General features: G+C 44.3%; 1 protein-coding gene across 1 annotated transcript in view; it reads left to right on the top strand.

The window, feature by feature from the left end:
* The window catches only part of LOC106652818 (protein lozenge-like), a 65,147-nt gene extending 43,211 nt beyond the window's left edge, over positions 1-21,936 (top strand). The window contains exons 9-10 of the mRNA XM_023462314.1: positions 18,627-18,823; positions 20,969-21,936. Coding sequence (XP_023318082.1) covers positions 18,627-18,823; positions 20,969-21,675 — 904 coding nt within the window. The 3' untranslated portion in view covers positions 21,676-21,936. The remainder of the gene's footprint in view (positions 1-18,626; positions 18,824-20,968) is intronic.
* Positions 21,937-25,029: the final 3,093 nt, after the last annotated feature.

Below are 25,029 nucleotides of genomic sequence, written 5' to 3'. Positions count from 1 at the left end.
CGCGCGCGGACCTGCTTTCCTGCCTATGTCTTTTCGACTCGCTAAAAAAATGCTGAAAAAATAATTTAAACACGTAAATCGATAGATTTTTTCCTCTTCTTTCGATTGGTAATGTTAATTTTGAGGTCAAAATTAAAATACTAGAAGAAATATTAACTTAAAAATTCAAGTCAAGTTTTGACTATCAAAAAATTTTTTGGAAATTTTTTCAACGACGCCATCAGAAAGAAGAGGAAAAAAATCGATCGATTCACGTGTGAACATCATTTTTCCAGCCCTTTTTAAGCGATTACGAGCTAGTCGAAAAGACAAAGACGCGGCGCCGCGCGTGTGCCGCCGCTGGCGCACGGAAAAGAGGTCCGCGCGCGCCGTCCTGCGCTATTCATCTCGATATCTTTATTAGTTCTTATCATTTCTCCATCCTGGAAAACATCGTTTTCGATAGATTTTTGCCTCCTCTTTCGATTGGTGCAGTTTAAATTGAAATCGGAGGATACATTTTTTGGATAAATCGACTTAAACATTCAAGTCGAGTTTTAACCTCGAAAACAATTTTTAAGAATTTTTTAAGTTACACCACTAGAAAGAAGAGGAAAAAATCTATTGATCCATGTGTTTGGATTTTTTTTCTGACTCTTGGTAAACGTTTCCGAGCGAGCTAAACACACGACAGTTTCGGCCAAAAATGACGTAATCGCGCGGGGTGGCCGACTTATGCTGGACGCGCTCATATATGAATATGAGTAAATTTTTGTTCAAAGAATTGGTTCGAAAATTCCATAAAAATTCTCCGAGATACTTTGATAGTCGTGATTAGGGCTGTGCGAGTATCCGATTTTTCGAGTTTGAGTCGAGTCGGGAAAATTCGAGTACTCGAGTTTTTTCGAATACTCGATTTTTTTTCGAGTACTCGAGTTTTTTCGGGTACTCGAATTTTTTCGAGTACTCGCAATGTATTTAAATTTTAAGTAAATAAATAGTGAATCAACAGTCTCTAGACCACCTCTCTTTGTGTTTACATGCTTATAAGTGCGTTATTCGCAGCGGATTGGATTGGAAGAAGAAAATAATTTAATTGTACCGCACTTCATCACACTTACAATCACGTACACACAAAAAGGAGGGGTCTAGAGACTGTTGATTCATCATTTATTTGGGTCATATCACAAATGAGTTGATAGGTCCAAAAATGACCTATCAACTAAATGCATTTCTGAAAAGTACATGAAAAAACAAAACTTTTCATGTGTTTAAAAAGTGCCATGGTTCCTTCCTTCAAAATCTACAGATGCTCAAAGTTAGAATCTGAAAACTAACTTTTTTCTCCATAGACCCAATGTAACTCTGAAAAATAAATCAAACATAGTATTTTTATGTATTTTTTGATGAGGAATTCATTGGTGATAGTTAAAAAGTGATTCAGATACTCTTACACCAAAAAAAATCAAAAAAATGCATTTTAGGCCCAAAATAGATGTGTTCGTCCTCTTGGATTTGCCTGAAATTAATAGAGTANAAAAAGAAATAAGCATAAACAAATAAACACAGACAAAGACAAAGACAGGCAAAGACAAATCAAGCCTCCAGCATATGCTGCCGCAGAAGCTTCTTGAAGCTCATGTTTCTGAAACTCCGTCTGAGATTGCAAGGCAATCCATTCCACAAGCGCGCCGCTCCAATTGTAAATGAGAAGCAAGCACAGTCTGTATTAGCCCTGATTACGACCAGCTCCAGCTCATCCCTCCTAGAGCTGCGGCCTGCAGGAGCCTCCCGAAATTCAAATTCCGTTGACCAGTAGTCAGGCCTTCCATCGCGCAGCACCGACGAGAGCAGGACAAGGCAAGCACATTGTATTCTCTTCTCGTACGGCAGGATGTTAAATTTTGCATATTGCGGAGTAATATGCTGCCACCTTCTGAGTCCGGTGAAGAAACGCACAGCAGCATTCATGCATCGCCTGATCCTAAGGGCTTGCTCCGCCGAGATGCCCAGGAACAACGCAGCACAGTAGTCCACATGAGGGAACACCAAAGTTGTGACCAGCATAGCGCGAACGTCCGACGCAAGAAAATCCCCACACCTTCGCAGGCTCGACAGAGTCGCAAAGACGCGGGCAACGACCACCGAAACATGGCCTCTCCAGGTGAGCTCGCTATCCAAGGTGACTCCAAGCAGCTTCAGCCTGTCGACCACCAGAACAGGGTTTCCTTCGATGATAGGTGGAGGTACATCGCCAGCTCGAAGCTGTGACATATATCGACGAGTTCCCAGCCATATAGCCTTGGTCTTGTTCGGATTGATCACCAGGTCCGAGTCCGCTGCCCACGCCGCTAGCCGATCCAAGTCCTCCGACAGCAGAACTGTCAGCCTTCGCACATCCGTAAATGGTCCATGGACGTAGATGGTGGTGTCATCCGCATAGATGTGATGCCTGCAGTTTTTCAGGACGCGAGGGGCGTCGTTGGCAAACAGCGCGTACAGCAGCGGCCCCAAAACGCTGCCTTGCGGGACACCTGCCATCCTTGGCAGGGTCGCCGATCTCTCGCCACGAGGTCCAATCACCAGCTGTGTACGCCCAGCCAGATAAGACTGGATCCAGCAGCACGCCAAGTCAGACCATCCTAGGCGTTTAAGCTTATTGAGGAGGATGCTGTGGTTGACGACGTCAAAGGCTCGCGAGAGGTCGACCGCAGCCATGAGGGTGACCTCCTGGGACTCGACAGCCTCTCTCACATCGTCCATTATGCGCAGGAGGGCAGTCTGCGTGCTATGACCTCCACGAAAACCCGACTGGTACTTATCAAGGAGCTTTCTTGGTTCGATGTAATCTGTCAGCTGAGCATGGGCAAGTCTCTCCAGGATCTTAGACATCGCACACAGCAGGCTTATAGGCCGAAAGTCACCGGCATCTCGTGGCGACGACTTCTTTGGCACCGGTCGAACAATTGCAGTTTTCCACGCTGAGGGAAACACGCCCGTCTGCAAGGAACAATCAAAAATATTCGCCATCACCGGCAGCGTGACACAGAGACACTCGCGCAGGAAGCTCGCAGGCATGTCATCAGTGCCCCGGGCCTCAGTTCGAGTACGTGCAACAGCTTCAACCACTTCAGAGAGTTGTACATGGCGGAAGTAAAATCGCTCGTCTGGGTGTACACTGCTGACAGGCGTCTCGAAATCCACAGCTCTCGACTGAAAAGCTCCAACGAAGTGCTGATTCAGCTCATCAACGAGTGTGCGGAAAAAGACACGAGTGCCGGCTATGCCGGCAGGAGTGGGTGTTTTTTCCGCACACTGTGCGCAAAAAGCTGGACACGTGTTGCATACAAAATTTTATGCAATAGTAGGCAAAAAATACGTTCATTTAAATGAGGCATTTTACCGCACACCCGTGTCCAAAATGAGGCATTTTACAGCACACAAGTGTCCAAAAACGCTTTTTGCGCACTAAAAAATGTGCAAAAAATGTCTTTTTTAACACTGCGTGCGCGAAACACGGGCTTTCTAACCTTGAAGCGTCTTGAAAACAACTCCTGGGTGAGTCAACTGCTTCGCGCACTTGTTACAAAATATACTATATTAAGATATGTCGTTTTATTCTATTAGAAATAAATCTTTTAAAAAAAATTTTTTCTTTTTAATTTGGAGCAGGGAGGTCCCCTCAAATAAAATTCAATACTACTTACTCAAATTTAAATGCTTGATTTTACTCTAAAATCTGAACTAAATTTAAGATTTTTTTCAACAATGTACGTATGATAGAATTAATTCAGACGATAAGCGACCGTATCTATCACTCGATGTATCGACGTCGTTGACGGTCTTTGAGGATGCTCGCGGTAAATGCAATATTACATACATGTATTCTTTATCCCGTGTATAACCGCGATAAATTTAGAAGGACGCCGAGGCCGATTCGTGGGAGTCTGTATATACGCTCTTGACGTTCAACGACGACGTTCGTCGGCAAATCTGCGAGACGCGAGGCAGATTATCACTGTGGGATACGATAAGCGAGACGAGAACAAAAAGTGCCTATATATTTCGTCTCTCCCCCGTCGCTCATATTAGTATGAACTCGTTGATTTTTTTTTTGTTATCAATGCGCGCACTCGAATGTATATAAATATATAAAACCATACGCTGAGAAAATTAATTTTAAAAATAAAGTACAACAATTCGCGAGCGTATAATTGTTTCCTGGGCGATATTAAATTTGTGCCGAAAGCGCGATGAGATATGTATTTTCGCACGCGTCGCGTCGCGTACGTACGCGCGTGTGCGTCCGTCCGTCTGTCCGTGTGGATGTGAATCTCGCACACGCGAGATGATTGATTCTTTCGCTTCTGCGGCCCCAAAAAACCGCAAAATCATTATTAAGAGCTAATAATCTTCGGGCGCTGTATACGCGTTTACTGTATACATCGTATATCGTATACTCGCTCTGGTTTACTATACGCAATACGAGATCGTTTAAAAAGGCGCAGAGTTACCGATTCAAATTAGATGGGTACTGCTTATACTGCTACTTCCGGTCAAGTATAGAGAATTGCGCAATCTTTTAACACCTCGCGGCGATACGTGAATACATCGATCGATCTGTTATACACCAGTGTGCTCCACGGATTGGCGCGAAAAAACAAGTGCAAGTGCATACATCGATATAGATCGTATTTATAAAGTATTGTATATTTGTACGATAAAGGAGGAAGCACGCTCGGAGCGCCAAAGAAGCATGTGAAAACGTCCGAGGAAGTCGCAGGAATCTCTCTCTCTCTCTCTCTTGCGCGCCTGAAAGAGACGGTATAGAAGTACAGTAGTAGACAGAGTGAGAGGGTAAAAAAAAATTTCAGCGAGAGAGAGAGGAAAAAGGCTTCGCGCGCGGATCTCAAATCGCGCGCGCACCCATGGCTGTTGTTGCTGTTGCTGTACATCATCGCGCCCGTTGTTTTTCCCACGGTGACACGTCGTTGTGTGTGTGTGTATGTATGTGTGTTGCTGGATCTGGCTGACGTTTGGCGCGCTGGTTCCAGATCATTGCTCCTCGCAGCAGCAGCAACGGCTGCAACGCGGCTGCATACAAAACTGGATAGCCGCGAGCATCGGCGACTTTTTCGTCGCAATTCGTGCACTACTATACGGTCTTTTATTTATAAATTATACGAGGTGCATGATTCGGAGGATATTTAATTTACACACGGCGGCGATGACCGGTCGTGTTCGGGGCCAGTCCTCGAGAGAGAGATAAACAAAAATAAAAGAGAGCTCGTGTTTATTCTACCTGTGACGTTAGCAGGTAGCTACCATAATGCAGCGTTATGTATATTTTGTATTTATTTTACCCGACGCGCGAGCTCCTACCGACGTCATTGAAAAATTGTGCAACGCGTCGCAGTGCTCTCAAGGTGTCTCTCTCTCTATCTCTCTCTCTTCCAACATCGAATGATCCCTATATAGCTGCTTGCATAAATTTCTTCACTTCTGGGTTCTTCTCAAATGCGCACTTGGACGTTGCGGACTAGGTGACTAATGCCTTGTTGGCGTTTTATATGTACGCCGCGATCCAATTTACCTACAAATCGATCGATCGCCGAATTTTGACCCGAATTTCATCTCTTGCGTGTACAAATGTACGACGTTTCAAACGACTTCGCAATTTACATTTCAAAAATCGCAATGAAAAAATTTTATATTGACGTCAAGTGCGGGCCACGCGCGTCTATATCGATCCGATATAACTTGATACAACGTCCCGACGCACTCCTACTCCGACCGGTATGTTTTAGCATATTTATGGAAAACACAGCAGCCGATGAGCGGACAATGGCCTTGTCCCGCTGAGAGCTGAGATTTCGGCCACGAGTATAGTATATAGTAAGAGCGTGACTCACCGACTTTTTTTACGACTCTACTATATATACGCACGTTATATTATTTGATATCATTATATAAAAAACGGCAAAATTGAGAGGTATAAGCTTATGGGTCCCCGCGCAGCCGATCCGTCTGGTATAAATCATTGGATCAGTGCAGCAAGTGTCGCGATTTTTTTTTTGGGTGAAAGTCTCTAGCCGGCTTTGTCTCGCTTTTTAATTCTAACACGTTGTTTTTTGAGCGAATCGCGGCGCTTATATGACATTCTTGACTCTCGGCAGTATGTATGTGTGTATTATGAAAATATACACGCGATTTTTACGATGAAATTTCAATATCGAATATTATATACGTTTATACGAGGAACGGCTTGTCGTAAAAAAGTCCATCGCCCAGGTGTATAGATCATTATGTTATAGCACCGTGGAAGAGCTTCGGATAATTAGGCTTACCGAGAAAAGTTATGTGTCACGCGCGGGACTCTGCGATCCGAAAAATTCGCGCTCGCGCCGTATCATACGTATAGTATCGCTACGTCGCTACGTTTTTCCAATTTCACAAAAAACCGGAGTCGCAGTATATACGTAACATAACGGTCCCGCGCTTGAATCATCGGAATCTTTCTTTCTTTCTCGCATCGCGCAATTTTTTAAAGCTGAAATTTCCATGCCGAAGCGCACGATGATTTTTGCATCCGCGCATACGTATACGTACGTACACAGGTAGCCGTAGTTTGCGGCGGGAAAATATGAGAAACGATCTCGAAAATTAGCGTCGATATCGTAAGAGCAGCAATACTCTGGGAAATACCACATGTCGTGTGCCGATAAATATGTATGTGTGTGTGTGTGTGTGTGTGTGTGTGTGTGTGTGTGTGTGTGTGTGATACGCGTAACCGATCGCTCCGATAGGCTCGCGTGTGCTTCTTTATATACATACGTTTTACTTTATTTTTATTTTATTTGTATATATAAAATTACGTACGCCGTTGCGATCAAAAACCCGGGGAATATTTTCATTGCCAAAAACCTTATACGTACGCGTGAGTGACACTACACACACATATATGCGCTTTCTTCACGTCGGATTAAATGCCGCATCCACGTACATTCCCAAATGGAGTGACCTATGGCTCGAGTGATTTTGCGCAACAAAAACAAAAACAACAACGACGACGACGACGAGTCCAGTGTGTGAATTATTTAAATGCGCAAAAGTAATTTGGGAAAATAACTTGTACGCGCGAGGCATTGAAATGATATTGCGCGAAAGGTGTGAGATATCGATTCAGCTCTATACCAATTGTAATGCATAATAATGCGCGCGCATCGTGGATGAAGCAGAAGAAGAAAGAATAAAAAAAAAACGGTGAACAAAACATCGGATGCATCTTTCTCTCTGCTTCGTCTCTTTCTGTCTATATACCTCCTTCGCAGCTCGCTCGACTCAACGGCAGCAGCAACCTGTGCTGCGAGAGTGAGAAAAGAATCGAAAGACGGGGCGCGCGCGCGAAAGAAAACGAATAATTGGCTAACGTAATAACGATCGGAAGAGAAAGAAGATGAGGAAGATGTATAATATAATACATGTATAAAATACGCATTGGGGTGCTGCTGCTATGTGTCGATCGGCTGTGAGAAAAGAAGATATAATATAATATAATAATGCGTGCAGTGAGTTGTATATTGAGAGTCCTTCCTCAAATTCGCACCGATTCTTGTGCAGCTATAAATGTAATACGTATTCGAGCTCGGCTGTTTTTCTCTCTCTTTCTCTCTTACATCGCTTTGCGCGAAATCTCAATTTAAAAAGATTAAGCGAGTAGATCTATACGTTACAAGCCGCTAATATCTATTACGATTTTATACGTCTATGGCGATGATCGCCGCGTATAGATATGTGCCACATCCTTCGCCGATAGCGGATATTACAATTTATACGAATCATTATGTGGAACGATCGCGTCGCTGATTTTGTGAATTCCGTGTTAACGCGTTAGCGGGAGTATCTTCGATAGCATAATTGTAATTCGCTGCGCAATCTCGAGGTTCGGAGATAGAAACGATTTAAACATTATACATTCGTCATCCTACTTGGTAGACATTTTTGGAAAGTTCTAAGCCTTTTTCACGTCCACTGCATACAAACTGCATCGGTCATGATTTTACACACCTACGCGTGGATAAAAAGATCATGAAAGTGAAAAAAGCGACAAAAAAATTATCGACACTTGTAAAATGGTGCATTGTAACAGTTACGCGATATAAATATAATTCGACGACGATTACTGACTGCGCCTATGAGCGTAAAACCGGTCTAGTTCTGTGCTTTTTTTTTGTCGTCACAAACGCGCTGAACTTGTCGTGTGATTCTTTAATTGATTGGATCGTTTTTCGGCGCGGCCTATGAGAGCGTTTCGAATCGCGATTTTTGCACCGATCACTTACGCTTTCACTCGGCGTCGACGACGTCGGTGGCATTTGAGAGCAGCTCCGAGCTTGTCTAGTTTCGCGAGTTCCATATTACAAACTCTCGTTGTTATACCGTCGCGGACAATTATCGTCTATACGATACGCGACGCGCTCGATCGAGCGATATATTTATTCGCGTGGGGTCCTTTCCTGGTATATAATAATGAAAAAAAAAAACGATTCAACTAGTGCGTATGTAATTTCAGCCACCTTCCGGAACTGCAGACTTGGCATATATTTTCTATTTTTCTTCATAAAAATATAGCGATCGCTTCTGCAAAATGTCGTATGCATACAACGATGTACTACTTGCGCTAGTCGCGATTCTTGTATATATTATTATACAGTTCGAACGTGGAGCGTATGAAGTAAACTTTTCGCCTTTTCGGTTTTACACCTGCTGGGCCAAAAGTGGCCCTCTCTCGCGATCTATATATAGCCGTGCGCAATCTGACGTGTCTCCATTTCGATGAAAACAAACGAAAGGTAAAGGTAAAGGTAAAGAAAAAAAAAAGAAAAGAAGAGTCCGAGAGTCCCGAAGTGCACTGCGCCTGAAATTCGAGTATCCTTCCCATAGCCGCTCGCGCGCGCGCGCGAGCATCAGGACTCGGGGCTCTGTTTCCGGACACGCGATTTTTTTCCAAGAGACTCTCGAGCTCTATCGTGTGCCCTTTTCTTTCTTTCTTTTACTCTATCCTGCCTTTCGGACTTTGCTGCTGCTGCTGCTGCTGCGAAGAAACTGCATTCAATTTTTAGTCTTCATCTTCCCCTCTCTCTCTTGTATATCTGTGTTTTTTTCAAATAGCGGACAAAAAAGTTTTTAAAAATTTCGTGAAACGCGTGTACAGGCCATTATATATTGTGCGAGTCTCGTTGTGTATTTGCCGAAGTAAAAATGCTAATATATTTTGCGTGCGCTATCCATGAGTGTAGCAGAAGCAGAAGCAGCTGCGGGCGTGCTAAGCAGATTATTCTTTCTTTTTTTTTTCTCTCTCTCTCTCTCTGCGTCGGGGTATTTTAGGCCAAAAGCGCAAGAGGCTTGATTTCTGCACGGTAGCACACGAGAGATATGTTATACATACATAAATATAGGTGCTAGCAAACTTTGGAGCTAGCCGACGTATATTAAAACGGGAGCTTTCAAGATCTCATTTCGATGAGTATATGCTAAGTTTCGGCGCCAATCGATCCCTCTAAATCTTTAAATCTAAATCAAGTGAGCCATCAGCTATCAAGTGTTGATGTTGTCCAATCTTTCACAACAACGATCCTCGGTGGTCAAAGTGTGGAATCGCGGGAGACATTTTGACAGGCATACTTCCGCGGTCGCGGGCGCCAAGTAGTAGCAGTGTCAGTAGTAGTGGTATATTATAAAGACGAAAACCCGCAAATCAAAGGCATCAAATCGTGCGGGAAGAGGGATCGGTGGGTGTGTGTATAGCAGCATATATATATCAACCGATCAATCGTCGAAACCGCGTCCAGCAGCGTCCGACACGCACCGGCTTTATATACAGCATTTATATATGTAGCGATATATTTTCTGCGCTCGCTCGCGCCTTCTTAACTCGGGCCCGGGCATCCACAACGCCGAAATCGAAAGGGGGGAAAAACGAAGGAAGAGCCATGAACAACACCGAGCAAGAAGAGGCTGCTGCTGCTGCTGCTGCTGCTGCTGCTATTGCTGTGTTGTGTGTGTGTATGACCGCGTCTTTTCGCGCTACGGTTGCGGGTGTGAAACCACAGCTAGGTGGTTTTGGTGCTTAGTCCTCCGCGCTCTGCTCCGCTGCTGCTGACTGTGTGTGCACTGTGCACAGCACACAGAGCTATATAACCCGCGCGTAGCTGCTCTTCTGCTTTTCTGCCCCAGCTACATACATATATATCATCATTGTGTATATAAACCCTCGGAGCTGCCTTCCTCGCCTTGTAACTCTCGCATCGGTATTTCGTGGCGCGGCTCGAGTGTACTTAACGATCGTACGCCGACGAGCTTTTATATCGTATCTATATACGACTCTGTTTTGTCACGCTCGGCGATCTGCTCGGTAATCGGTTGGATTTTTCCTCGCGAATAATTGCGGCTTACGGGGGAATGCCGAAAATTTTGCTGGTTATTTTAATCTCGCTGCTGTTGCATTGCACTGGCCGTGCAACTAGAGCATTTATTCGATCTGTTGGAAAAAATGACTATTTAAGATATTTTACATTGCATTGCTATATTGGCTTATTTTTTGTAGATAATTTGCATAGTTACTGTTATTTGATAATTTCGAAGATCGTTTTGAATGATCATTAAATTTTTTCGAAAACAACCACATTATATAGCACGATATTACAATTCTAAGTTTCCACCACTAGATGGCGAGTATACCTTTAGCTAAAATCCGTAAATGACAAAGTCAAACTAATTGTATGTATGAAGAAAAAAGTCAAATATATAATTGGATGAAGTATTGTATTTTTTTGACAAAATTAATTGTATGTGTTGTAAGTAAAAACACGATTCCGCAAGGTATTTGGTCTGCGTTTAAAAATGACCTCTTATACGATAATACCACCTTAAGCATACACCACTAGATGTGGGGTACCTTCATATCTGTAAATCTGCAAGTGACAAAGTCAAAATAATTGTATAACTCAAAGCACGGTGTTTACTTTTATGGTAGCTATGGCAGTTAAGGTTATATGTCCTATAACCAGAAAAATATTGATAGATTAATTAAAAATCAATCGCATTCATTATTTGGAATGCTAAAGGAATTAAAAAGATTTAATTGTATCCTCAAATTTGAGCATTTTCTTCGAAAATTGATGTTTCAACATTGATTTGTCTCTTGCATAATTAAATCCGGCCGTAGCCGATAGATGGAGAGCACATCGATCTGTAAATCCTGCTAGTGACAAAGTCAAAATAATAGTATAAATCAAAGCATGATTCCGTTTCGAATAAATTCGTTCGCTCGCAGCTTCAATCGAACGATGCGCCCATCGTGCCCAAGAGAGGGACATATCATCATCGTCATCATGATCACATCCCGGCAAATATCTATATAAGATTTATGAAAAAAAAATATACAGTCTCCTCGACAGTGTGTGCGCGCTTACATTATATGTACACGCGTGTGTGCGGGGCTTCGGTTCCCACCATCGTGCTCGCATAAATATATATATCTCATACGCATAGGTGTACCGATTCATAACGTGCAAAAGTCGCTCTCTCTCTCTCTCTCTCTCTCTCTCTTTGTCTCAAGTAAGTCGATATTATGCATCGGTTCTCTCTGCAGCGGCCGCTTACATGTCTATGCGTGTGTGTGTGTGTGCAAGCGAAGGAAACCGAGTACGAGTCGTGTGCGCGACTCAAGAAAATACACTCTAGTATATGTGTGTGTGTGTGTGTGTGTGTGTGTGTGTGTGTGCCTCAATGAGTGCGTGTCTCTCTCCGTGTGTGTAACGCGCTCTCGAAGTCTTACGACGCGGCGATATGTGTCTCTTGGCTCACGCACGCAGAAAAGAGCAAGAGAGAGAGAGATTTCTCCTTCGCGTATCGCTTACACTCATATAATGTGTGTATGTATATCCATATTTTTTTATTCCTCCTTTTTTCAGCTCGTACATATACGAATGATTTTTTACCCCCGTCTTTTTCTTCTTCTTCTTTTTGCAACGCTCTGGTTTCGCATTTTATTAGCGTGTCGCGCGCGCGCGCGCCTTCCTATAGATATAGTTTTAATGCAGGCAATATTGTGACGTATAAAGTATCGGCTCATAACCGTCGCGTCAGCGATATTGTATTTCCGCGCGCAGCTTCTCGAACGCGTATGCGATATACATGCATATAATGTATATTGCGACACTTTTTAATTGACGCGTATAATGCAGCAGCAGCAGGAGGAATCTCGTGCTGCAGACGCGATATGCGCAGGGCTTCTATGCCCAAATAGTAAGTAACCTTTTTTTATTCGACGTCTCGTCGTGTGCAACGAGTTTTTTTCACTCGTTCCTTTTTGTTTATCACATATACCGCGACGGAGCGACGATACAAAAGTTGTGCCGGCCTATACAAGAATGTATATAAAGAAAGATGTAATGAGTGGCTTCCTCCGATATCCAAGCAATAATATAATGTATATATAACGCTGCATGTTTCACGATCGTCTCATTCTCTACGAAGCATATATAGGCTCGAGAGCTGTCTCATTTAAAAGCCTTATACTTACCGCGATACAAAGTTTCTTCAAAAAACAGCTCGTCTATGCGCGCGCGAATAATCGGCCGCGCGCACGAATCGTCGCTCGCTCGTTCGTTCGTTCGCACACACAAAAGATTATCGCGCAAGCTGCTCATCATTCTGCGCGCATTTACAAAGGAGACGAGCGAAATTACATCTGTGTTGCTCGTTCGCGCGACTTCCTATGGTCAGTCATCATTTTTTTTCGTTGCTATTCTATGTATCTGCTCTGAAAATAGACCATATTATAGGAGAAACTGAGTTGCAAGAGAGAAATAGAGAGAGAGAGGGTAAAGAAGACGAAGAGGCACACACATTTATAGCACAATATATAATACACCTGTATATAATATTGACGAGTGAATGAGTGAGTGAAAACGAGAGAGAAGGAGAAGAAAGAGACCCCCCGAGCCGTAAGAGCAAAAAATCATCTTTCTCTCTCTCTCTCTTCTTTCTCTCTTCTTCTCTCTATATCTCTCTGTTTCGACCTGTCGCTGCGAGCTGTGTATAGCCAAGTTTGCCTGCAGCAGGAGGACAAAAATTGTAACAGTCAAAGGGACAGAACAACAGAAAGAGAGAGAGAAAGAGTAAGATAAAAAAACTCTTGACTCGTGCGCGTGCATGAAAGGCTCTCTTCCGTTTTCTCTCTCTCTTTCTCTTTCTCTCTATATATTACATTATAAGGCCGGAGCGAGAAAAGAATGGGATCGAAGAAAGCGAAAAAAAAAGGAGGAAAAGAGCTACGCTCTCGACTCTCGGCAGCGGCAGCAGCACACGCGCGTATCACTACTGCTGCGCGGCAATTGGCATGAAGGAGACGAAGACGAAGAAGAAGAAGAAGGTCCCGACGTATGTACGGCGTCACACGAGAGCGACAGGCCCGCGGCCCGTCAAAAAAAACAGATGTGCGCATCGTACACACACACACATGCCAATAGGAGCACATATAGGCCCTTTGTTTCCTTACGTACGAACGTCCTTCCAGTAATTGCGCGTCGCGATTTTCGATAATCACTTCTCTCTCTCTCTCTCTTTCTCCTATGCAGTCTGTCTTGTATTCGTCGACGGGTGTATAAGCACGCGTCAATAATATTACCCATAGCTCTCAGCTTTTCTTACCAAATGTCGGTAGCAGCAACGATCGACGCATCTGCGAGTCACGCTAATCGCAAGCTCATCGAGCTACCTGCCTGCCATGTATTATAATAAATTGACCAAGGAGTTGGACGAGAGATTCGGTAGCGCAATTATTTGTACGCAAACAAAACGATCCTCACCGCACTAGCCCCGATCATCATCATTTACACTCAACAACGCGCGGCAGGGCGGGAGAGTAGTTTTTCTGAATGTATAATGTGTAGTGGTAGTAAGCAGTACACACGAAATCTGTGCGCAGGTATCGAGGTATTACACCGCAGGATTACACCCGATATATATAGCGAGGCGCAGTGGATGATCGTGTGGCACGTACCAGCTTTGAGCTTGATTCCGTGTGTGTGTGTTACATGCGTGGCCGCAATTGTGTTGCTGCTGCTGCCAATCCACAATGTACCGGACAAACCACTAACTGCCTGTATCCTCGCGGCGCAGACGCCGCCGCCAAGGATCAAGACTACAATAGTTGCGCGCCGAAGACAGGAACTTACCGTATATAAAAACGTACGAGCTCCCGCGTATTAATATCGGATCGGATCCGAAAAATGAAAAAAAAAGACATATCGAACGATGTAGATCGTTAATTGTCGTATGTACGTGTGCACTTTGTGTACAGGTGGATCGAAATTACACGCTCTCGTATACGTGTGTAAAGCTCACCGCGTACGGTCGAAAAATTGCTTAATGAGCGCCGCCACGCGGATCCTGTGTGTACCGATGCTGCTACTACTACTGTTGTTTTTGTTGTTGTTGTTCTGGGTGGAGCGATTTATCGCGCGAAATTTCAAGAAAAAGATCGGTATAATTCGGTACCGCTCGCAGGAGGCGCACAACTATATACTTGGCATATTGTATTGACTGCAAAAATAATAAACGTCGTCACGCGTTTTACGTCCCAAAAGTGTGTGCATACACACGGCTGCCTGTCCCCCGGGAAAGAGAGAGAGAGAGAAGTGGCGATCACGGACACGAACGATCGTGAATGGGAATCGCGACGATTTGCCATTTCCGGGGCGCATCTCTCTCGAGTCTTTCCTCGCTTGTCGTCGAGCTCCGCTCTCCCAAGATATAAACAAATTCACACATTCAAATTTACGCGTGCGTGCGAGCAGCCTATACGGAGTGTGTTTACGGAGCAGACTCGATGGTATATACGGGCTCGAAGGCACGATACAAGTGCAGCGCAGACACATCTCGCGCGACCGCAATGGCCATTGACGAGAACGATTCACTTCTCTCTCTCACTCGCTCTCTGGAGAGTCCTCGTGAGAAAAGCCAAAATTTAATGCGCTATATACTTTACACACGCGCGCGTGTGTGTACGGGGACTTTCGTTTTCGGATGAATGGACCTCGTATTTTCGAAGCTCGGCTATTGAATCCTCTTCGATGCGTCAACGCAACACACTATATATGCGCCTCGATACATGTTGTAGTATAAAAATAACACGTTTGCGGCGTGATTCGTGCGCAACGTAGTTTTGTATGCACTTTATAACTGGAGCTCTAGCCCGTATTGCACGATGACCGTGCGGCGCCCATCGCACGCGTACACATATTCATATATTATAATACAGTACCGTATGGGCAGCTCGTTACGTCCAAAAAGAGCTGCAGCGCCAAAGATCGGCAACGGTACATATTATACTCATTTTGCGCTCCGGCACTCCAGTCATATATATACACACCGTGCAGTCGGCGAGTTTTAATTTTTGCAGCTTTTATGTAACCACAATGATCATCGCGCGCTCGAGCTATATAGACTCGAGAGATTATAGCTCGAGTGCAGCGTTGCTGCCTCTCTAGACGAGCTCAACTGCTCTCTGCCGCTGAGTCGTGCTAAAAATTTTTACGCGCTGCTCTAGGCTGCAGCACGCAGTCTATATATATGTGTACGCAGTCACGTAGCGATTGATGCGTTTCGCGCGCGCAATGCCATTACGTTGGCTCGCTAATATTATATGCGCGCACCGAGTAAATTAGGATGAGCAAGAAGAATCTTAAAGAGCCATATTACGTAAGCGTAACTCTAAGAGAGCACTCGATGATTGTCTAAAAAAAAAAAAAAACAACAGCCCTCGTAATTTGTCGAATAAAGTAAGAAAAGGAGCTTCTCTTTCTTCTCTTTCATCCTTGCAGCCCATCGCACGTACACACGCATCTTTGACTCCTGTCGATCGGTACTATATACTCGCTTCATTCACATCGAGTTCGAGTATAAGTAAGTATACAACTACACGCAGCAGCAGCAATACACGACCGGGCCCGGGCCTGTCTTGTGCTGCAGCACCTTTCTCACGTGCAAGGACTTTCCGGTCCCTCAGAAATTGCTTCCTCTCCTTATAAAACTTCGGACGCGAGAAGCAGCAGCAGAATATAAACACCCGACAGAGAGAGAGAGAGAAAGAGAGAAAGAGAGTGTTGTTTTGAGAATTGCAGACACTCTTTCTCTACTCTACTCTCTCGTGCGATCATCATCGAAATCCGCCGCGCGCGCAAAGCCCATCTTCCGGGAATTTTAATACTCCGCACCGACGATGGAATATCGCCCTTTTTACGAAAGAGAGGACCTACTTTTGTCGCGCTCGCTATCCTCTCTCGTTCTCTCTCTGTCTCTTTCTCATACAGAGAGTGAGACACTCGCAGCCTATATATGATTGGCCTATTTCGATCCTTTACTTTGTTTTTTCCTCGTCGTTTTAAATCAGTTCCACCTAAAGCCGAGGCACTGTCTCTTGTGTACTGTTGCGCTGCCGATGCTGCTGGCGAGCACGTGATCTCTTGCACTTAAACCATTAGACGGATCATTTTCCATGAAACGGACCGAAAATAAAAAAAAAAAAATAGAGTCTCTCTGGACACGGACTCACGGCGAGATATCGCGCGTTCCGAATTGTCTCGATGCACGAGATAGTAGACCCGTAGACGATATATAATTATAAAACGTTACACGCGCGGGACCTACGCGATTGCCGTCGTCTATGCGTGGACACGTCTTGCACACGCGCAGCAGCAGCGTCGATGCACGAGCGGACTTTTCTTATTACGCGCGTGCTCGACGCTCGACTGCTGCGTTAATCACTCCTTGCGCTTTTACTCCTTTGCATATATATACAGCCGAGCGAGCGAGCGAGCAATTGGAAATATTTTTGCTTCGGGACATAATTGCTTGGCTGCGCTTGCGTAACGATCTTTGAAAACATCGCAAGCGCGGAAGAGAGCAAAAGCTGACGACAATATTTAACTGTGCGAGAGAGTGTGAGAGATAATTTGCGAGCGTTATCAAAAGTGCAGGCGCCACTGAGAGTACGATAAGGATTGTAACGCGAGTATAGCTACACGCTGACGGCTCTTATCGCGTGTACAATGTATGAAAAGAAAGGAAAAAAAACTGACAGACGCTATCTTCCTTTCCCATGAATATTGTTGCGTTATAATGTGTACTGCATACAATGTTGACATTTTTGTGCACGGAAGCGTTTTCCAAATTTTCCGAAGGCGAGAGTCGACCATCTACTTGGTTGCATCCAAGGATTCTCGATTATATCATGTATAGGTGCAGCGATGGTCGACTATATGATACAAAGATCTGTAATATAGACGCTCTAAATAAGCATCGTCCCGGAGAGCTTGAATAATCGCCAGATCGGTGCTTTCGCGCGCGATTTTCCCGTTCATTGATCTTTCTTTATGTATATAAAACGACTCGTCTCTCGGTCTCGGAGACGCGCACTATGACGACGACGATGACTTTGCGCAAAACAATCCGATCGCGAACGAAGGAAAAAAAAGGAGAATACATATAGTTGCGTCAAGTCGAATTACGATAGTAATCTTCGTGAGGTGATGACGACGACGACGACGCTTCAGTATACATTATACATTTTCTCTCTCTCTTTCTCTCTCTCTCTACTTTAATTCCGCAAGATGAAGAAAATTTTGTTTGTTTTTAGGACGATAAGCGCGGAAATTTTCCAGCGAATTAGCCTCTCTCTCTCTCTCGGGAGAGTTTAAGTTAATGCATCTCTTCGGAGCCTAGCGAGCGAATAACGCAGGCAGCTACTGCGTATAGCTGCGCGTAAGCACATACACACACATACACATAGAGAGAGAGAGAGAGAGACAGGCAGGCAACAAAGCCTCTCGTCGTCGTCGACGTTGCTGCTGCTGCTGCTGCACGGTCTACGAGTCGCGCAGCAGAGAAACCGCAGAGATGCATTATATTCTCTTTTGCGTGTCGCGCACTACTCGCTCGCTCGCTCTCGCACGATGGAATTTCAAAACGCGTCGCATAGCAGCAGCAGCAGCAGAGTACTCGACTGTGCGTATAATATAATATAAATATGAGAGAGAGAGACGCATCTATATATAGAGAGAGAAGAAAAAGCAGCAGCAGCAGTGTGCGATTCTCACAATTTATAATGATAATACGAATCCTTTTGCAACAACGCGACGACGACGAGAGAAAACGAAACGAAAAATGCCAATTTCTCATGATGTGTCTCCCCCCGAGCAGCAGTCTATATAGGCGCTCGCTCGAAAATAGGCAATTGGCGAGCTGTGCAGTTTGAGTTTATACTTGCACGTGAGTGTCTTTCTCATTGCTCGTCTACGTGCAATAGTAGTTTCTTGGTGAATGCTATACAATTTATATTATTAGTTTACGATAAATCTGTCGATTTACGTACAATCATATATCATGAAATGAATCAACATCATAATCTTATACTTGAAACTATGTCATGCAAAAATTGTATTCAAAGTTTATTATTGATAGTATAAAAAATCGATCATCTCTCATCAACGCTTTATTTTATCATTAACTTTTGCAGACATAACCGGACAGCAGCAGCAACAGCATCACCAGCAACAGCAACAACATCAGCAGCAGCAAAGCGAATGGGCGTATCCGTCGGCGACGGCGCCCGCGACGGCCGTGGCCGTGCCGTCTTATCCAGGCAGCAGCGCTGCTGCAGCCGCCGCCGCCGCCGCCGTCGGTGGCCCCTACTCGCCCGTGCCAGGTGGTGCGTTCTCTTATCCCGGCGAGGCTCTCGCCCATCACCCAATCACCGAGCCCGTGCCCCTACCACCCGGTACGTGTTCTCATATAGTAGCTGCTCTTCTTCTTCGTCTGACTATATACACACATACACACACCGAGGAGTGTTCCCTCTTTCGCTCTGTATATGCGCACGCGGCACTCCTTACGTATATCTGTATATGCAGCTAGGCCATGGCTTTTCTCTCCTATCCGCTGCTCTTGTCTGTCGCAGGCGGCACACGCGTACGACGCCTCCGTGGGCGATGATAAACCAACTGCACGCGCACGAGATCGCGGCCATTCGCAGTAGGCGCCAGCGCGCGCTACTTATCGTCTCTATAGTTGCGCTTCTATTTTCCGTTGGCTAATTTAGCTCTTTCGACTATATCGATGTAGTATTATCCTTGACCCTCGGCCTCTGCGCGCTCCGAATTTGTTCGGCCTATCGGCCTGATAAAACTACGAAATTGGGTTAAACGTTGTTGTCGCGTGGGTGTTTAATGTAGCTCTCTGCGTCGAGCTACACTAGGCACTCCATGATACGAGTAGTTTTCATTATTTGCATGTAGCAGCGAGCAGTTCATTTGCACAGAAACCCGATCGATAATCCCGATGACGATTACAAACGTATCGTATAAAAGGGCCTATGATTACTTTCGCCGATAGCAAAAAAAAAGAACGCATCATTAATTGCAACTCGTATGGCGTGCATAATTGAAGAGCGAGAACAAAAAAAAAAACTTTCTCCGTTGCGAGAAGATACGGTTAATTATTCACGCGCAAAATATTTAATAACGATTATCGTTCTATCGCGTTGATAAAGTAGACGATGATATATATAATATACCTACACGACGACGACGACGACGCGTCACTCGCACGCACACAGAAAAGCGAGTAGTAGCAGTAGTAGCAAGGGTGAAATGTGCACGCGCCGCCGGAGAAAGTACATTTAATGACACGTTCTCGATCGAGAGAGCTGCAGCGGCGATATTAAAAGTAGCATACGAAATTAGCACTTGCGCGATATAATCCCCATACACACACACGTGTGTGTGTGCAGTGTAGTACTATCGTATGCACTTTTATATATGTTTGAATCGGAGCGCGCACGTCGTAATTTTCCGACGATGCAACATAGTTTCTAACAAAAAAAAAAAAACTTTAAATTTTCTCTCTCTCTTTTCTGCACTTTATACGCGCGGCGGCATAATCATCGAGCTCGCGAGCATCAAAATGTGTCATTTCGCGTAATATTACAATGTAATACGCAGTTCATAGATGCGACTCTGTATACACCCCCGCGCGCGCTTCGTAGCTTTTATAATATACGCATTTGCTCGCGGCTCTATCTCTCTCTACTCGGTCTTCTTCGGCGATTGTTTAACTCGTTGCACGCACAGCGCGCGACTTTTTCTTTCCACCCAGACCACAAATAAACACCTTAGTCTTTCTCTCTCTCTCTCGCACTCTGCACTATACCACCACGATATAATATATAAGCTAGCTAGTCTCTCGAGGGCAGAGAGAGAGAAAAAACGTGTATATTTGCCCTTGCAGTTATATTTACACGCGCATACGAATATATAGATTTCCTCGGCCACTACGGCGGGTCTGTATGGCGCTCGCCTTTTCTCTCAACAGTGACACGTACTATACACTATATAGCATGCGTATGCGTGTATATGTGCAACTTCTCTTTTCTGTTCATATGTGTTATACTGCACTGCAAGCCTTTTGCAAGTTTAAAAGCGCGCGCGCGCGAATATTGAAAATTGATTGCTCGCGGTCGCGATGCTTTTCTTTTTTTTCTTCTCTCTCTCTCCCTCTCTTTCCTCTTCTACCTTCTTCTTTCTTTCTGCTTCATGCGTGTGCGCTGCACATGTAGCTGTATAGTTCATATACCTGCATGGTCTCTTCTTGGTCTTCTTGGGATCTGCAACGCTTTGCGCTTTGTGACCCGTGACCAGTTCGTGTATGTGCGTGTGTGTGTGCACTGCGGTACGATACTCGCCTTTTATCTTCTGTTTACCGAGCGCAAGTGCAGCACCACCGCCTCACCGCAAAATCCAACTGCACTCGCGATTTTTTGCTTTTTTTTCATCTACACGTATATACACTATCTTGCTCTCTTTTTGCCTGGATCGCTGCTGATATTTTTTGTCAACCATAATGTGTTTTTACTCTCTGCGCGCAGAGCTACCCTCAGAGGGCCAGCACCACGACGCCTACACGCCCAACTGCGTGTCCATGTACTCGACGCCGACGACGACGACGAACCACCACCACCACCTGTCCGTGCACCATCCGCATCATCAGGCTGGCGGTGGTGCCTCGACGCTGCCCCTCGGTGTCTCGGTGGGCGCGGGTGGCGGCATCATCCCGACCAAGCCCCAGGGCGCCAGCAACAGCAACAACGACGACCTCTACACGACGGCCAGCTCGGCCGGCAGTCCGGGTAGCGCCGTAGGAGCCGGAAATTATCATGCTGGTTACGCGGCTGCTGCTGCTGCTACCGGCACCGGCTGGGCAGCGCCACCCCCGCCAACCAATCATCACTACAACAATTATCAGGGCTACTACGCGCATCATCAGAACCACCCGACGACGGCCACGGCGGTGGCGGTCGCGGCGGCGGCCGCTGCCTCCCAGAATCCCTACATGAGCCCGGCGCCACCGCCGCCGACGATGGTGCTCTATCATCCGCCGGCCGTGTTCACCAGCACCATCAATCAGAACCAGATACATCTGCACCTGAGCGAGGACAGCCTGGCCCAGAGCCAACTCGGCGGTGGCCTGGGAGTCAATCATCCGTACAAGCTCGAGATCGGCGTGATGGGCAGCGAGGACCAGAACGATCAGCAGCGCAACAACAGCGCCGACGTCGTCTGGAGGCCCTATTGAGCGGCTCGCAGTCGCACTTTCCTATATATATATAGGAGCTGTATAGAACGAACTACATATTTTTATGTGTGAATAGCGGCCAATTAAAAAAAAAAAAAGGCAAACCTCTCGGAGGTTGCTTCTTCCGTTTATATATTGTATAAAAAATAATTACGCACACGCGACGAGGGCAAACAATGAGAAAAAAATAACTGAAATATAATTCTCGTACGGAGTTACGCTCGTGTATGTACTCCACCGAGAAACAAATATACGTGGCCCTTCGACCTAAATAAAAAAAAAACAATGAATTATAAGTTGCTCTCGCAGCAGCTGACGAGTATCAAGTATATATGATAAAACAAAAACACGTACACACACGTATTACTATTAAATAATTATACATATTGATATTAAAATAAACAAAAAAGATACAAATATAAATGTGTATGTATATCGTGTAAATATATATGTTGTGATTACATATATATGAATATAAAGTTGTAAATACGTCGAAATATTTTCCATGAAATAAAAAGAAAATCATGCTGAATTACGTTCCTAACTTGCAAAAACAAAAACTTTGCCAACCTCTTTTTATTTTTGTGTGTGCGCGACAGACGCAACAACAACAACGATCCAAGAACCTAGAAACCTTATTATTTTTCTTCCGAGGTATAGAGACGATTCAATATTTCATAGAGCGCAAAACAAAAGTTTTCATCGCGATTGTAAAGTCGAAGGTTTGTATATATACGAGACGACGATATTATTATATATATGAGAAAATTTGTCGAATCACCTGGGACTATTCCACCGAGTGCAACGCGTGTAACTTCGTATTCGCGCGTCACAACGAATCGCGTGATATTAATTCATGCAGAAAATATAATATTATAACGTCGATCTATTAATAGTGTCTCTGGATTTATAATAATTTGCATAAATTCGCACCGTCCGCCAAAAAAGATTACATAGGAAGTCGCAGGCCCGATCGCAAGATGAATAATGGCACACGGACGAGCGGAGGAGGAGAAGGAGGGGAAAATGGCCGTTTAGCCTCCGACAGGGGGGCTTTATCATCTAATTCAAAACCACAAGTGCGCATGAGAGAGAGAGAGAGAGAGAGAGATTCATAACTCAGCCGATGAGTAAGCAAAATTTAATTATCGTGCATCGTCGTCGTATAGAGGATTTAAAGGCCGGAACCAGCCGCGCGCATCCAAACCACATTTAACGAGATATAACTTGATTTTTCGTGCGCGCGAGACTTTTGCTTGTATACGCTATATAAAAATTGTATGCTTAAAAATTCAAGTAAAATGCCGAAAGCATCTTTCAAAGCTGAACGTTAGTAAGATTTACGCTGGATCTTGAATTTTACTACTTGTCGACAAAAGTTCGTGAAAAGTGCATTGAAATTACAACATTCATCTTGGGTAGAGGACTTTGAAATAAATATACTTTATCAGAATTTCAATTTATAAAGACTGATAATTGAAATACATTCGTTTGCGAGTATAAATTTGAGCCCAATGCCGTAATATTCACGTTTAAACGTAAGTATATTAATTGCTAATGCGCGTGTGACGATGATTATACCGTGACCAGCTTACGGGCTCGTAATTTTTTCTAATTTTCGATAATTTTTCTCGCACAAATACTCGCGCAAACAAATTCGTGTCGCAACTGGCATACGTTACTTTTCTCTCACTCGCGAGAATCTCACGTCACACAAACCATCATATTTTACCAGTGAACATCGCAGGAATTGAATTCATAATTGATTTGGTTGGTTAACTTAATGCCAAAACATTGCCTTTTCTCTTTTGATTTCTGAAAATTTGGCCATACACCATCTGGCGGCAGCTTATAAACTATACTGCTAGACCAAAAAAAAAGTTAAAAATTCATATATTGGTCATATGATTATGCAAATTATTTAATTTTATTTTAATATAGTACTACCATCTCATCATTTTTATATGGAACTTGATTATTAACACAAAAATCATTGGTTTTTTAGAGTAGCTTCAAAGTACTTGAAATTTACCATTAATTTTTCCAAGTCTGAGTCCAGTGCACAAATGACAAATCCTGCGCAGCTTAATTTACATTTAATATTCCCTACATCGTATTATGCAATTCTAATGACTTCGCAGCAGCGAGAACAATGCAAGCTCTAACTCTTCGAGTCCAGAATTCGTCGGCAGATAGGGTGGCAAACGCAGCTATCGTCATATACGTGCACAACATATAGCGTCGTGTCATCGTCGTCGTCGTCGTCGTCGTCGACCGCAACTATCAGTCGCACGAACGTTCGCCGGTCCTTTAAATATTAAATGGGTCCTCTCGCGTACCCTCCCATCGAGTGTGTGTCGTCGTACGGCCATAGCGCACATTCGCCATTGGGCTCTCTCTCTCGCGCACTCGTAAATACAAAAGAAAGAAAGGATATACAGAGAGAGAAAGGAAAAAGCTAAAAAGAAGCAAGAGTGTATCATGCAGGCAAATGTATACTACGGTGCAGAATTGCACTTGGTCGATTTATCGATTCTTTCTCTCTCTGTCTGTCTCGTTTCGTCGCTGTTGCTTTGTCTCGTTGCTCTTCTCTCTCTCTTTTCGTCGCGGCGGTTTGTTTGGAAGTGCGTTATGTGCTTCTGCCGTCGTTCTTTTATCGGATTATCGGGTTCGAGAGCTTAATCCTGTAATATTGCTTTTCTTATTTTGTATATACCGTTCGCGAGGTTGCAGCTTCCAATAAAAAATGATCGCCCGGATGATGCGCGGCGACGACGACTGCGTGTCGCGCAATCAATTATTCATCGTCGTCGCGGGTCGAGTTCGATGAGCAGCTCCCACGCGTTGGGCTTTTTTACTATTATATTCGAACATAGCCGGTGCGACGCGACGAATATCGCTATATTTTATTTTGCATTTCGTCCGAATAAATGTGAAAAGCAAAAGGATCCTATTGGAATAAACGTTTTTTTTTGCTCTCAGTGATGCGAGTAAACGATCGGTCAAACGCGTATATTGTAATTCTTTCAAATAAATGAAAAAAACCGACAAAAAACTCTTAAACTTGCGAATGATTTATAAGTTGAACATTTTTATGGCTATTTTTGAACCAACAGAAAAGTTTCTTGGACACGAAAAGGCCATTAGAACTGCGAACATATACGTACTGAAATATATTTTTTCAATGTTTTATGACCGCGTAATGTTTTACGGTTTTCTAACAACACATGCGATTTCTGTAAATAAATTAATCTTCTCAAGCGTACCGGACTTATACAATCATTTTGACTTTGCCACTTGCAGATTTACCGAAATGTAGTTACTCGCCATCTAGCGTTGAAAGCTAGAAGTAAC

The sequence above is a fragment of the Trichogramma pretiosum genome, unplaced genomic scaffold (assembly GCF_000599845.2).
Source record: "Trichogramma pretiosum strain Unisexual culture from Peru unplaced genomic scaffold, Tpre_2.0 scaffold3, whole genome shotgun sequence".
NCBI classification, from domain to species: Eukaryota; Metazoa; Arthropoda; class Insecta; order Hymenoptera; family Trichogrammatidae; genus Trichogramma; species Trichogramma pretiosum.
The sequence above is the reverse complement of the archived record's forward strand: the minus strand, read 5'-3'. Positions and strand labels throughout refer to the sequence as shown.